The 15,082-nt window shown below is 45.4% G+C and overlaps 1 protein-coding gene and 1 pseudogene across 1 annotated transcript in view; both read right to left on the minus strand.

The window, feature by feature from the left end:
- LOC126536063 (nephrin-like) overlaps positions 1-10,224 on the minus strand; it is an 87,704-nt gene extending 77,480 nt beyond the window's left edge. Inside the window, exon 1 of the mRNA XM_050182956.2 lies at positions 10,171-10,224. Within this exon, the coding sequence (XP_050038913.1) occupies positions 10,171-10,224 (54 nt within the window). The remainder of the gene's footprint in view (positions 1-10,170) is intronic.
- Positions 10,225-11,547: 1,323 nt separating this feature from the next.
- On the minus strand, positions 11,548-14,729 carry LOC126536064 (uncharacterized; annotated as a pseudogene).
- Between the last annotated feature and the right edge of the window lie 353 nt (positions 14,730-15,082).

Below are 15,082 nucleotides of genomic sequence, written 5' to 3' on the forward strand. Positions count from 1 at the left end.
AGGACACGGCTTCCAATCGCTATAGACATCAACATTCCCAACACCTTGTTCAGTGCGCTAGGTGCTTGGCTTCGTCTACGCCAACCCCCATGTTACCTATCTAGTGGATTTATTCCGTGGTAGCAGCTTCCAGTCTGAAGCAGGAGATGAACCCGCACCAGTGATAGTCACCTAACACGCTGACCACAATGACTCGGAGATCGCCATTTCTTGAATGTCAAGAAATCCTGTGTTTTTCGAGGTGAAGCAAGAGTTTATGACGAATCGCCACTTGTGACAAAGAGAAATAAGCGCTGACTGAGGTCATCCGCCACTGAAGCGGCTGAGTGTCTCAAGTAGGAGGCGGCCATCATGAGTGAAAGCCCTAGAACGCCAATGAGGCCATTGCCGAGCATCTCCAGGTGTTATAGTCAACAGTCAGGGTTTCTGTGCATGAATTCGGGACGCCATTATTAGGTAATCGATTTTGTTGGTTCCACGTGACCTGAGCGACCCAAGAGTTGCTAGATCGCGCACTTCTAAACCTATTCAGCCACATTACTCTCAATGAGGCGTCCTAGTCCCCTATATATACACCTGCTATACTGTTATGTATGGGGCCGACACCCACGAGGATAAAAACAAATAACCACTCAAAACTAAAAGAAGGACTGGATAAAGCCTGCTATTGCGCAAGCACTTGCCTACATTCACACACACTATCCCATTCGAGCATGCAGCTATTATCGAAGCCTAACTCAACCCATAATTCAAGATGAAGGCGATCTTATATAGCAGTCTTAGAAAACAGAGGTAAACGAAAGAAATAAATTTTCGGATCGAATATATTCAATCGTGCCTGAAAAATCGTCGCTATTCCTGAAGTTGTCATTATGTCGTCAGAAGCCTCGCACATCAGGCGCTCGATGACGTGGGCGGCATCGTGCTTGACGGCATTGCGCGGGCATGAGCCAACGAAGTAGCTCATGCGGCAATACGTAGCGTGCGACAATACGAAAGCAACTTAACAACGCGCAATGGTGGGTGTGTTTCGTCGCAGAGCAGATGGCAGATTAGTATTTGGGGCATAATCGGACACTAGTGTGATTTTTTTAGCCTTCAACCGTGTGTTTCGACGCTATCCATTTGTGTACGTATCAAGTAACCCATGTTTAAGCTGGCTACTGCAACAATACGCCTCATTCCAACGCGAAGTAGTTGAATGAGCTTGAAGAACGCGCGTATTATTGCTCAATTTCTATTTCTAGTGATGCAGAGATGTTAGTTTATTTCTTGAATTGTTAGAGTGCCTCATGAAAATAACACGAGAACTAACTACGTGTCTCTTCAGACACCCTGGTGCTTGGAAGGAAGCAAAATACAAAATCAAGCACCAGCAAAAATTAACGAAACAAATATAAAAAACATCGTGGTTCCCTAATCTTGTCGGACAATGAGATGCATACATGCACATAGGTTTATTACAAGGGGACCCACAGGTCACTGCGATTCGTGTTAGAAAGTTTATCAGTTGACCTACGACCTATAAATTCAACAGCCGAAAGGTTTCCACGGCGTTCTCTCCCCCCGTTACTATATCATCACATTTATTCAGCTCATTTGCCGTGTAGGCTAAACCCACTGGTCAAAGAACAGGGAAACTCCAAGAGAAAAACCTGTATAAAGTCGGAGTGTCTGAGACAAAGCTTTTTCAACGTTTTTAGCTCCAATTTCTTCCTGTGTTTAGCTATGAGTTTGGTATATCGGGCTATTTGGTAACCTGACTTCCCAATTTGTAGCTGTTATTAAACAACAGCAGTAACGACGACGACGACGACGACGACGACGACGAAAGCAAAGTGATCACCTGAAGCAACAACAACAACACACAATGGGATCCAGGCTTTGCGCACGCCACACCACAGCCATCCGCCTCTTTCCACACACCAGCTCTACCCAAATAAAGTAAAACAAGGATCTATAAAGAAAAAGCAGTACGCCCACACCTGCCGTGAGCAAGCAAGCATAGGAAGGCAAGCCACGCGTGTATACGACAACGCCTGCCACGCAGCGCCTGTATGTTAGCCTTCACCACACAACGACCAAGTCTTAAGGAAATGCTATTCGCAATAAACTGCGAGCCCGCTCATTCCGTATGCAGCATGGTTCGCGTAGCTTGAGTCCCGGATAGCCGTCACGCTGTACATAGCAAGCCTTTGTCGGCGAGCTGAAAGGCACACGCTAGCAACTATCGCGAGGCCGACAGACAAGTGGTTCTTCCGCGACCAAACTTTCATGCGGGCTTTTTAATACGTTGTTTCTTGGTTCTGCAAGACGCACGTGCTTCCTTGTGCAGTCAGCACGGTACGTTGTATCCCGGGCCGCTTGCGTGGCTGTTAATGCCACATAGAAATCGAAATGGTAAGTACACTAACGCGGCGGGATCTTTGATGATTGAATTCGCCTATCGAAGTATTGCGATAAGAACGGGAGGAAGGAGAGCAACGATGGATGATGAGTCATTGCCACTGAGAATAGTTATGTTGCTGTGCTCTATACTGTTGCGGCGTCTCTGTGTTCCAAAGTCAAGGAGAACGAGGTACTGGTTGTCGCCTCCGCGTCCTTGTATTCAAGGCTCGTCTTGTCACACACAGAATCGGAGACGGCGCACTGTCTCCAAAAACCTTTCCATCAGGACGTCTCGGTTTAGACTCATCACTGTGAAAGACAATCTCAAACCATGACAATCGAAATAAGCGTGAACGAGACCAAACCAAGCAAATTAAACAAGCGCGAGCGAGAGCTAACGCGAGCAGACGGAAGTGCGAAACGAGCGACCCTCGCCAGAGGAGCCATTTCAGCGAGGGTCGAAAGGTCAGTATACATGGTGATCATATTTAGGTTTTGTGGAGTTTTTAAAGGTAGCCTGTTGCGGATAACATAATTCTAGCTCTTGAGCTGGATTATTCATGGAGGTGTACATTACTTGTACGAGAAATTAAAACACATGTCCAACTAATTTTAATAAATCCACTAATTCTCTTTTGAATTAAATACTTTACGGCACATATTGCAATTTAAGAATTGCAGCCAGTGAGCTTGCAAGGCATATCCACTTGGCAGGGATCCTTAGAATGACGTCAGATTGAAGCTTTGCACCACGAACTTGCCCTAAAATTGCACTGCTGTTCCACTTAACTTTTTAACAAAACGCTTTTTTATGCATTTAAGTACAAAAGTTACTGGAGCGGTCATGCATTTCGTCCGCACTTTGGCAAATAAAAATTTGGAGAACGCTTAAGCTTCGCCTTTCAGAGTGTAATGCGATAGCATTCAAAGATCCCTGACTGCTTCTCGCGCTTCCCGGCAACTGCAGCTTATGTAACTGTAATGTTTACCGGGAAACGCTGGCGGCGAACGCTATGCACGAACGCGAGCTTTCTGGTAGAAACTCAGCCTCTTGAGTGGGCCGTGATGTGGCGGAGGTGAGTGCCATCTGCAAGTGTTGCGAGGAACCGGGCGCATAGCACCATGGCCTATCTATGAATGGTAGAAACACTGGAAAAGGGGTTTGTGCTCGAGTTTCCGCGTAATAGAATTGTGTCTTCTCGTATATTCAATTTACAGTCCAACGCTATCATGCCTGTAGGTTGTGTGTAAGTCGTACTTCAAGATTTTTATGACATATTTTACTTTGAGAAATTGAATTAGTTCAGGTATTTCATCGTGCTACACGGAGGGCCTGTATGTTTGGGCATGCGTGGCTGGGAATGATGTTTGGTGAAACGATGGTCGACGCTGGACGCGGGACACCGACGCCGCGCTTTCTGCGACACGGGGGGCCCTTAACGCTTTCGCGTTAATATCTCTAAACTGGTGTCATCCGGGAAGTACATTTTAAGTGGATACGTCTTGCAAGCTCATCGGCTAAAATCCTTAAATTTCAATCGGTGCCGTGAAGTAATTAATTAAGAAGTTAATTAGTGAACTTTGTTTAATTCGTTGAATGTATGTTTCGATTTCTCAGGCTAGCAATGACTGCCTCTTCGAATAATCCAGCTCAAGGACAAGAATTATGCTATCTGCTACAGGCGACTTAAAAATTCCATAAAATTTAAATAAAACCCTGTAGAAACAAAAGCGGGGACAGAAAACCATTAGATTGAGCCCTAAGCAACAAATTGCTTTGATCTGAGCAACGACTTTGTTCCTAGGCTCGATAAGGAACAAAGCCGACGTGATATAGAAGAGGTTGGAGATAATAGGGAGCTACCGTCTTCCTTCATATGCTCGTGTACTTATATTTAGGCGCACTTTAAAGAACCCCAGGTGGTCAAAATTAATCCGAAGTTCCCCCCTACGGCGCGCCTCATAATGAGATCATGATTTTGGCACATAGGACCTCACAATTTGATGAATAAATGTTCCTTCGTGAGTAGTACTCCCTACCAAGATTACCACGTGAAGTACAGCGCAAGTGTCTTGAGAAGATGGCAGTGTGGCCGTTTCCAGCAGGTTGACAGTGACTGCAGTGTACGCGCCTCTTCGTATAGCGTTCAATTCTTCCCACTGGCATTACCGATTCCTATACTAACAGCAGTATAGCTATTTTGTCCAAGGAAATTATTAATGGGGGCGATGATCAATTAAACGTCTGAGTGCTGGTGATGAGCTATTTGTAAAGCAATGTACGGAATTGTACACTTACTCGCGGTGCTGTTTACTGAAAAATTATGCGGATTTCACGAAACGCGTACACTATACAAACGCGTAACGTACTTCCTATGGTTAAAATTATGTTATAGTAAGCTAAACTATATGTAACGCGTAGGGAAGGTAAGCAGTGGACCATTAGAGTTACAGAATGGGTTCCAAGGAAAGGGAAGCGCGGTCAAGCACGACAGAAAATTAGGTGGGGTGATGAAATTAGGAAATTTGCAGACCCAAGTTTGAATCAGTTAGCGCAAGACAGGGGTAATTGTAGATCGCAGGGAGAGGCCTTCGTCCTGCAGTACCCATAAATATAGGTTGATGATCATGATGAAGCTATGTGATTTTTTTATTACCATAAAAATAAAAGAAAACAGGTGCAGTGTCCTATAATGCTAACAGCTAATCGTTTTCGCGTAGTAATAATACGAAGAAAAATGTAAGATAAGAGGAAAACATCACAGGTTCGGAAAATCCAGAGCAGAGCTAGACAAGAGAGTAAATGAAGTACGCACACAGGTCCTCGGAACACTGGAACACAAAGATTGAAAAGAACAGTACATGTACACCGCTGTACTCAGTGCCGACATATACGCATATGCAGACTTCCGAACACGAACACGAGGCGGCAGTGCAATCTAACTAATGAACAGGGGACCGGATGAAGAGAATAGGTGACGTAATACATGCACGTATATGTGCAATGTTCAGAAGCGGGCTTCATCCCACAAAGTGCACAAAAATGAGAAAGGCAAATATATTAGAAAACAAGCGCACATAAATACAAATGCTGAAAGTGGGCTGTCCTTACATAATTCTAGCCATTGTGGCACCTAGTGCAAATTTAATATTTGAATGTTAATGTCGAATGTCGCTCAAACAGGAGTGGGCTTGAAAGATGTTTAAAGAATATAAAACTACGTCCTAGCGTAAAATTTTTAGCCATGTCCTGTGTTTATTTCCAATATCCCCGCCACGGCGGCCGCATTTAGAAGGGGGCGAAATGCGAAAACACCTCTGTACTTAGATTTAGGTGCACGTTAAAGAACCCCAGGTGGTTAAATTTCCGCAGTCCTCCACTACGATGTGCCTCAGAATCAGAAAGTGGTTTTGGTACGCGAAACCCCATAAAAAAATTCCCGCTATAATAGCGGCTGGACGACTGAAAATACGATAATTATGGGAGTTTAGCTGCCCCCTATTCAGTTCCGCAGCCTTACTTTGCCTTCCTCTTACTGGTCCCAGTGACCACAGGGATGACGTAATATATGACCTGTCTGAGGGTGATCGAAGAGCACTCGTGAAGTATTACCGACCATTAGTAAGATTATTGCAGCAACTCATATTCACAATATCATGCTGCCGGCTCTACATTAAAAAAATGTTTTGTCATCATGAATGTTATTTTCCGGCCGACATTCACAATTACAAACAACAATTATGTTGAATATTGCGCTGTCAAAGGCATACAGCTCTTTCACACACAAAGAAACAACTAAGCAACTAATATTTTCGTTAACAGCGAATGTTTAAGTTATGGATCAGCTTAGAACAGTATGATACAGGAAGTAACGCACATCAACAGCACTGATGGAGAGTGAGACGTCAAACTACTAGTCTGACGTGGCAGCGCTTTCTTAAAACAGATATATTCGTTGTTAATCTGGCGCATTAACGTGACACATGGCACTGGTTTTCGTGAGCCAGGGCTCCATTTGCATTCCGCTTTATGTCCGCAGTCCTGTTTTTCTTCGCCACCACTGCTCGGTGAAAAGATAAGAATGAATCGGCACGTCAACATTCAACACCACGACTAAAAAGGCTATTTGTAGAACACTTTCCAAGCCTTTAAATAGACCCCTTTTTTAATTGCACAGCTACATTCTTCCAGTCAGTCAGCTTTCATAGCTAATGATGGTGTAGTCAGTTTTGAAGTCAACATGCACGAGCATAGTTCTTATGACATGGAAAATGTAAACGCGGCTATCGTGAAGAAACCATGTGCCAAGAGACACTCCTCAGCATTTCATCTTCCTTTGAAAAATGATTGATAGCAGAGAAGCGCACTTCTAAACAACAAAAAAGGGTCCAGTGAATAGTTGTGAAAGAGTGCAGAGCTAGGACAAGCACCTTTGCCCGTGCTTAGAGCCATGAAGCCAGTGTACGTGCTATTTGGACTGTTCTGAACAGGCGCAGAAAGCACGTGCTGCCACTCTTCAAGCACGTGCTCAAGGTCGCTCGCCATACCAGAGCAGACTACGTCGGCGCCAACGAGGTGCTCTCGATGAAAAGGTGTAAAGCGTGCAAAAAATAAAACCCGGTAGAACAAGGCAAGATGAAGCCCACGCAGCCCCCGTCGCAGTTTTTCTTGAAAACACGGTAACCTGCTCTCCTGCCTCCGTTTCGCCCTCTCTGCCACCTCTCAGCAAAAGTGCTCGTTTTTCATAGTCACGCGCGCGCCCCGGTACTTCCGCGTGCGGGCGACAGCGTCGATTACAGCCAATGGCTTCGCTTCCGTGCAGCACGTTATTTTCTTTGGAGCTGCCGCATGGAAACGAAACTCTTGCACAGCACCTAATGAACTCGCGCCGAGATGGTTGCTAATATAGAGAGAATATAAACTCTCTCTGGTCCGGAAATGGGAGCTTCTATACCCGATGTATCTTAAGAACATGAAATCGGAAGAAAATTGTTTTGCGCAGAATACTCGACGCACGTGTCATCAACTTTTTGCAAAAGTTATTACGTAACGTAGCAGGCAAGCTCCTGACGAGAAGAGAAGCAAAAATATATAGTATCCGTGAGTGTCACATCTGATTTAGTGAACAATCTATAGATGTAGTCGTAAATCTGAGACAAGGAAGTTCCGAAAGTCATTTGTCATTGCTTGCAGGCTCGCTCGAGCAGTTGTAACAGCTTATAATGTGTTTCTTCCTATTTCCAAATACTTTTTTGTCACTTATCTCTAGGTGTGGTTCTTTGAAAAGGCGAATTAGTTTCGGCCACTGTGTTTTATGAAGATACACTAAAATGCCAGAATACGAAGGCTTTTTTTACACCGTTTAAAGACTGACAACTCGTTGCACTGAGACTAAAAGAAAAGACGCTTTCTTTTCAATTTTGACTTACAACCATGCGTGCCGCCAGTCATATGTCGGCAAAATAAACAGAACTCAGACTCACTCCCAAAATACGTATTCACTCGGACTGAGGCTCACCGAAATTGGACTCAACTGGTTTCACTCGGACCCAAACTCCGTCGTGTCAGGATCACTCCGACTCATCGAAATTAGGCTCAACTGGGTTCCCTGAGACTCACACTCACCAAACTGAGACGTAGCCAGGCTCATTCGGACTCAAGCTCACCAAAGGTTAGACCTAGTCGGTCTCACTGAGACCCAGATTCAGCGGTCGGTGTGAGTCTTAATGGGTCAACTCATTCTGCATGAGTCAGGTCGCCGGCATATGACTGACAGTCATTCATGTCTGTACTCACGTCTCCTCACTCACGGGCGCTCACCCCCGTTTCTCCTCAAGCCCACTCCTACCTTTCTTCGCTAACACTCATACTCACATCTGCTAAGGTGCGGGTACGACTGAGTGTACTCTTGAGTGAGCATGTCAAGCTATAAATCCTAGCCACAGAAGAACTGGGACGCAAGTGTAAAGAGCTCACTCGACATCAACCAGATCAGAAGATGCAGACACTTAACGCTCATATTTTACAAGGATAGGCTTACACAACCTATGGTATGTCCTGGCATCTTACATTTGTGAATTTAATATTTAGAGGCGCGAGTCCACTGTTCGCATGTACTCATTCAGGATCATTGTTTCTAACGGGCACCACTCGTGGATACACTGTTAGATTCACTGGAAATCATGCGACGCTATCCTGGCATGTAGTTCCGTAGTCACATGTGACTAACGTCTACTTGAGATGAAGTTTTAGCTCGGGTCGAACTCTGATTTTGCTATTCAAATACATGTAAAACGCAGAAATACTTTCAGGAGACAACCGTTGGACCGATTGAATTAAGGTTGTTGCATTTGAGAGAGAAAGTTATGATATAATGTCTTTGTTAAGGAAATTTGTAATTTAGTGCCTGTCAGTTTTTACAGCGAAGATGTACATGGCTAGGGCTCCATGCATTTTTGTTCTCCGTGAACAAATACTATTCATCATCAATTGCTCATAGCCCCGTACTCCCGTAAGCAAGCAAAATATGCAATGGCTCATAACCCCGTAAGGCAGAGGCTACAAGCCCTCAGCAAAGTGAAGCGAACAGTGCTTAAATTCTTTCCAATCCCGCATACAACATACAGAACAGCATGTCGAAAGCTGTTATTACCAAGGGCTCATACCCCTGTGAGCATGCAATGGCTCATAGCCCCGCAAGTAAGCAAAAAATGCAATACTCATAGTCCCGTAAGGTTCATGGCAACTCACTTTGCGTGAATTAGCTGCGATGACATTATACCTGTTGTCGTTGTCGGTAATTTCAATGTGGATGTGTCGGTAGCGAAAAGGGAGCGCTTTACGCGTTCCGTGTTGCAGACATATTCCCTTGCGATGCCACACCGACTCGGCCCAACCGAGCAGCTAGCGGCGTACGTGCATCGATTTCACATTATTAAAGAATGTGATTGGAGTTGCGAGTGAAATAATGACCACCAATCAAGACAAATGAGTGTGCGCACCTTTCGTCACGATGACCGCCTATCAAGACAATAAACGAGTTCGTACCTTTGTTCAAAATTATGTGTCACATCCATGTCGTGTGCTAAACAGCTTCGCTGGTCGACCGCCTTCACAGAGTGGAATGGCTCACGATTTCTTTTTTACAAAATTGTAGAGCATCCAAAGCGGACAAATTTGAAGTACAGTCATACAGCTTACATGATATTATTACAATGCTTGCAAAGATTTTACCTTGTCCTACTCACAAATTTGTGGTATATTCCAGGGCGCTGTATAATACATCATTTTTGTCCACGTTAGATGTATTATTATTGCAGTACAGAGAATTGCGGTATCGTTTTTATTGCTGACTTAAAGAGTTCTAAACTTGAAACTTCGTTGGTTTTGTTTCTTGTTTCTTTTTTAGATGCTGCAAATTTCAAGAATTTGTTAAAGAAATTGGTATCCTAAATAAAAATTCACTTACTATAGCCCCTAGATTTTGACATATTATTTTAATTAAAGCTAACCTCACAAAAATCGGTGCAGTGGTTGCCGAGCAAACCGATTTCTCCGTTCCCGTGTAGGAGCTAAAGCTTCCTCTTAAATTCCCATTCAGGCAAAATCTGGGATTATCTCAACCCAAACGAACACCCAGTCGGACTTACCTCAACTCACTCAGACCCACATTCCTACGACTCACCTCAATTCAATCAAACTCAAACCCCTAAAGCTCATTCCAGCTCACTCAGACTCACAGGTCGGTTTTAGCCTGAATGAGTCGGAGTGCGTCGACTCACGAGTGAGTTTGCCGACACATGGCCACAACCCTGCTCCTTCTCAGGCGTTACCATTCTATGTCTGGTGGCGTTCTTCGAGCAAAGCGATTTTGCTAAGGATGCTGGAGTTACACACGCTTCAGTTTTAAGGGCTTCCGTGAAAGCATGCGAGAAATGAAAGCATAGATCCGTCGCAGGAGCAAGACTTTATAGCACCGGATTTTGCGTCTGGTACCATAATACGATGTTTTAACGATATCCCCGTCCAGGTAAAGGTTAGTGTTATAAGCAAGGATCGTAGCCCCCCATGCCAAGAAAAAGCTTACGCAGAAACTTCACGGGAGTATGCGAAAGCATTGTGCCACCTGCTCATCTCCACGCAGCATTGTGTCATTATTAATCTTATCAAACTTGATCCGACCAGTATAAACACTTATCAACATTTACTAGTCGTTATCAACCTTATCGGACATGATCCGATCCTTATAAACTATTGTCGGTTCTTATCAACCTTATCGGACTCTATCCGACCCTTATCAACGCTTATAGGTCCTTATCAACCTTATCAGAATGGCTCCGATCATCGTCAGCCCTCATCGCTCTTTAGCACTTTATTCATTCGCGTCGAACCATTATCAACCGTGATGAGACCCATATAACTGCTCATCCCTGCTTATCCTTATCAACTCATTCACTGCGTATCTGTTAGTGCTGCACGAAGCGAAGCGCATGGGCCCTCAGAGATCGGCGGCATTTCGGTCGATGAAGGAACGCCCCGATGGAAGGCGCATACCCAGACTAGTGTTCCTGTATATGCTCCCCCTGCGGGAGCATATACAGGAACACTAACTAGACTACCGAAACACATCGGGGATGTGGGGCGTTTGGCGTTAAATTTTCGGAAATCCGGAATTTTCCTGATGCTTATAATGCTACAAGTCAGCTCTGCATGTGGTCCTTGAGATGGCTTTCATTCCACCATCACCAAATCTTTCAACAAAGCCTTCATAAAAGCTGTTCTCCTTTGACATTTAGTTTGTACAGCCGGTACAACAAATTCATATGGTTCAGATATATTCACCTTCCGCAAGCATGGGTCCTTTCATAACTTCCTCTCCCGTTGTACAGTATTCGATTCCTTCCTTTCAAAAAGGCGATGTATTACTGTACACCATACACTTTATTTATGTTATTAGGACTTATTATGAATTAGGAATTTATTATGTTATTTATTCATTATGGAGAAGCCGCATGATGGACAGGCATGCCGAGCTACCTCGCTCGACAAGGTCTGTCTTTCTAGAAGAGGCTGTTCAAGTGCGTAGTGTATAGTTGGAACCTCTGATCCCATTCATGATTGCATTTCATATCTGGACAATTGTGTTTGTTTGCCCGACTTTAAACCAAAGCTTTCTTCGCCTCTTCTCCCGACTTTCCGGGCCCTGCTGCGGCTGTGATGGTCTTGCCGCGCGTGCCGCCGGGTTTCTTGAACGCCCAATAGATGGCGCTCGCCTCCTCATCTGGCTCAGTAAAGGGGAAGAGAAATGCAGCTATAATGAAGCCCAGAGCGCCCATGCGGATATAATAGGTGCGAGGTGCTACGGGGTATGTGGAAACGTGTAATGGTTCCAGGACTTACTTTTAGAAATGCGGTTGTTTGCTTGAAATCGGGGTACAATCAGGACTCGATGGGAACCAAAGGTCAGTGGGACGCCTCGCATTGGGCACTCACAGGAAGACTACAAATGAAGCTGTGCAGGGTGATGTGGGCTGGACTAGTTTTGAAGTGAGGGAAGCTCACAGTAAAATTAATTATGAAGAACGACTGAGGAATATGGAAGAGTGTAAATTGGCTGGGAGAGTGTTGAGGTATCTGTACAGGAAAAACATTGATTCACAGTGGAGGAAAAGAACTAGGAAGCTTACCGGCAAGTATGCCGCCTGTAGTGTGGGCAACACAGCAGCAAAGAACGTCAAGCGGAAAGTCAGAGAGGCTGAAATAATCTCATGGGTGGCGGCAATGGAAAAGAAACCTGCCATGAGTAGCTACTTAAGAGGAAAAAACAAAATCAGGAAAGAAAACAATTTATGATAACTCAAAGGGAAGCTCATTACTTTTCGAAGCGAGATCAGGATGCCTTAGAACACGCAACTATAAAGCAAGATATAAGAAGGAAGAAGAAACATGTGCTTGCTGCGGTAAAGCTAGGGAAACGATGTAGCATGTTTTATTATAATGTGAAGACATCTGCCCAGCGGTCGATTTAGGCACCACTGGCCTCCTTGAAGCCCTTGGGTTCAGCGAGAGCAGGGGAAAAGTAAACATGTCTGCAATAGAGATTAGTAAGAGGAGATTGGAAGATTGGTGGAAGAAAAGTAGGGAAACGACAAAAAATGGAGACGTACAAAAGCAATGTTCGCAATAGGGGGTCAGAAAATTTGGTTGTGGGAGTTCATAGTTGTTGTTTTTTTTTTTCTTTTTAACCTAGGTAGGACATGAGGCACTATAATAACAAGAGCTTGGTGGCGCAATCCACCGTCCCGTTCCAGAGGGGACGCTCATAACATCCATCCATTCATGCTCGCGAACGCTGCTTGGTTTCTTGCAACACCCCCAGATGGCACTCACCTCCGCGCGTCCCAGCCGGCGCCGCTGCGGCAGCGTTTCGTAGTTTAAATCCGATCAAGGCGGGCATAGGAATTACCTTGAATTCTTGTATAAGAGCGTGCTCCCTGTCCCGACACTCCTATATCAACGAGCCCTGCATTTTCTATTATGTTAGACAAAACTTCACCACTCCTATCCCGCTGAGTGTTAATGCCGCTTCGATCGTTCGGATCACATACACAATGGAAATCTCCCGTTAAAACAATGCAGCGATCACCGTCCGATAGACTAGACACAGTATCAAATAAAAGAGTTCGTTTTGCAGCGTCATTAAATGCATAGACGTTGACTATGCGCCATGGCACACCCTGCAACACAATATCACAACATATATATCGACCTTCAGTGTCGACATGGTAACTAAATGCTGAATAAAGTAGGCTCTTTTTCAGAAACAGGAAACAGCCCGCGGATAAACCAAGAGCGTGTGAAACGCAAACAGAAAAGGTCGCAAAGCCCTTTCTGTCTCGTCATCACTCTCAATCTTCGTCTCCTGCACGGCGACGAAGTCGAGGCGCTTCCTAGACAAAAGCCGGCGAAGCTGCGCCTGTTTCTGCAAAGACCTAAGGCCTCGCACGTTCAAGGTTGCGAATAGAAGTTGCTGGGACAGGGCCATGGTGACTACCAACTATTTGGACATAATGATCTATGTGATCGGTCCTAGAGGGCAACGGTGAGGCTCCCTCCGAAACCCCACCTGGCCTTCTGGACCGTGATCGTCGACACTTTCCCGAGTGTTTCGATGTTTTGCGGCGACGTGCTTTTCTTGTGGTACTGGTCGTCTCGCTGTCTGTGCTTGATTCCGATCTGTTAGTCGCATGGTGCTTCGGAACTGAAGTATCCACGTTACTTCGTCTGTCCTCTGCCGGCTCAGCGCACGTGTCGAGATGTTTGGGTGCATCAGATGAGTCTTCTCCGGCTCCCTCATTCGCTTGCTGGGCAGCAGCTGGCTCCGTGGTAGCGGGTGCTCCTTTGGTTTGTTGCTTCGGTTGGTCATCTTTCTCTTCGCTACTTTCTTTTTTCACGGGCAGTTCTGTGATGTCATTGTCTTCAACAGGTAAAGGGGCCTTACTGGCACAGCTGGTCTCCGCGGAAGAGGGAACATCTCCCGTCGCGTCAAGAACCTCCGTAATATCCATTATGTGTTCTTGCAAGCTTTCATCCGGAGGCTTTGTTCTGTGTCGTAACTTATCGGCGTATGTTACGACACATTCTTCAGCTGTGTGGCCAAAGCGCCGGCAGGTTTCACAACTTGGGGTTCTGCAGTTTCGACGAATGTGCCCCATCTTGTTACAGCGTAGACAAAGTGGGGGCCGGCCTCGAATTAATACGAGACTCTGCACTCCACAAACAGGTAGTAGATGTGGAACATCTCCCACGCTGACTCCATCGGCAAGAGTCAACACCACGTCCCGATTTAGCGTGTACGCATTTGTTCCATCTCCGATTCTCTCCAGCTTTCTGCTGATATAGACTTGACTTTCCCGTAAGCCTGGAGCGCATCTCGAATGTAGTCATCTTCCAAACGCTCAGGAAGCCACAAAAGCTTCATTTTAACTTCCGTAGGCTCAGGATCAATAACGACGCAGCGTCTACCTTTTACGGATAATTCCCCGCGTGCCACTAGCTTTGATTTTGTCATCCCTGATTTGCACGTCACCATCCACACGTGCGACATCTGAAATTGTCCGATGGAACTTATTTCCTTCAGGTCAATAACGTTCCGAAGGGCGTCTCTGAAGTCTTGGGCTCTGTACGGTCGACCACTTAAGTCAGCATGCAGGAAAACGGAGTCCACAACCAGCTTACCGGTAGGAAGACGGGGTAACACAACACGGTAGTCATTGCTGCTGGATGGAGCCTGAGCAGCACCTCGGCCAGGGGCCGATAAAACCTTTGAAGCGGAGAACATGAGAAAAGCGACCGTTCGGAACATAAAACGTCTTTATGAAATTATCGCGTGCAAGCAGGTGCCTTGAGACGCTTGGCGCGTTTCAGTGTGGCCACCTCGACAAGCTCAACCGTTGCAATTAGAAGCGATTGTGCGGGTTCCGCAGCGTCTTCTGCACGTCCAAAAGTATAGATTGCTCTGAAATTTCGGACAGTAAACGAACATAAAGCTTAATAAACAAAGCCACAAGAACGTCTAAATCCGCAAGCACGAAGGTCAGACAAATCCATTTACTTCCCATCATTGCCATGCTGGCTGAACGATTGCAGCGCCAAAGTTCCCTCCAGTAATTATTGTAGGAAACTCTATGCCTG

The sequence above is a fragment of the Dermacentor andersoni genome, chromosome 4 (genome assembly GCF_023375885.2).
Source record: "Dermacentor andersoni chromosome 4, qqDerAnde1_hic_scaffold, whole genome shotgun sequence".
NCBI classification, from domain to species: domain Eukaryota; kingdom Metazoa; phylum Arthropoda; class Arachnida; order Ixodida; family Ixodidae; genus Dermacentor; species Dermacentor andersoni.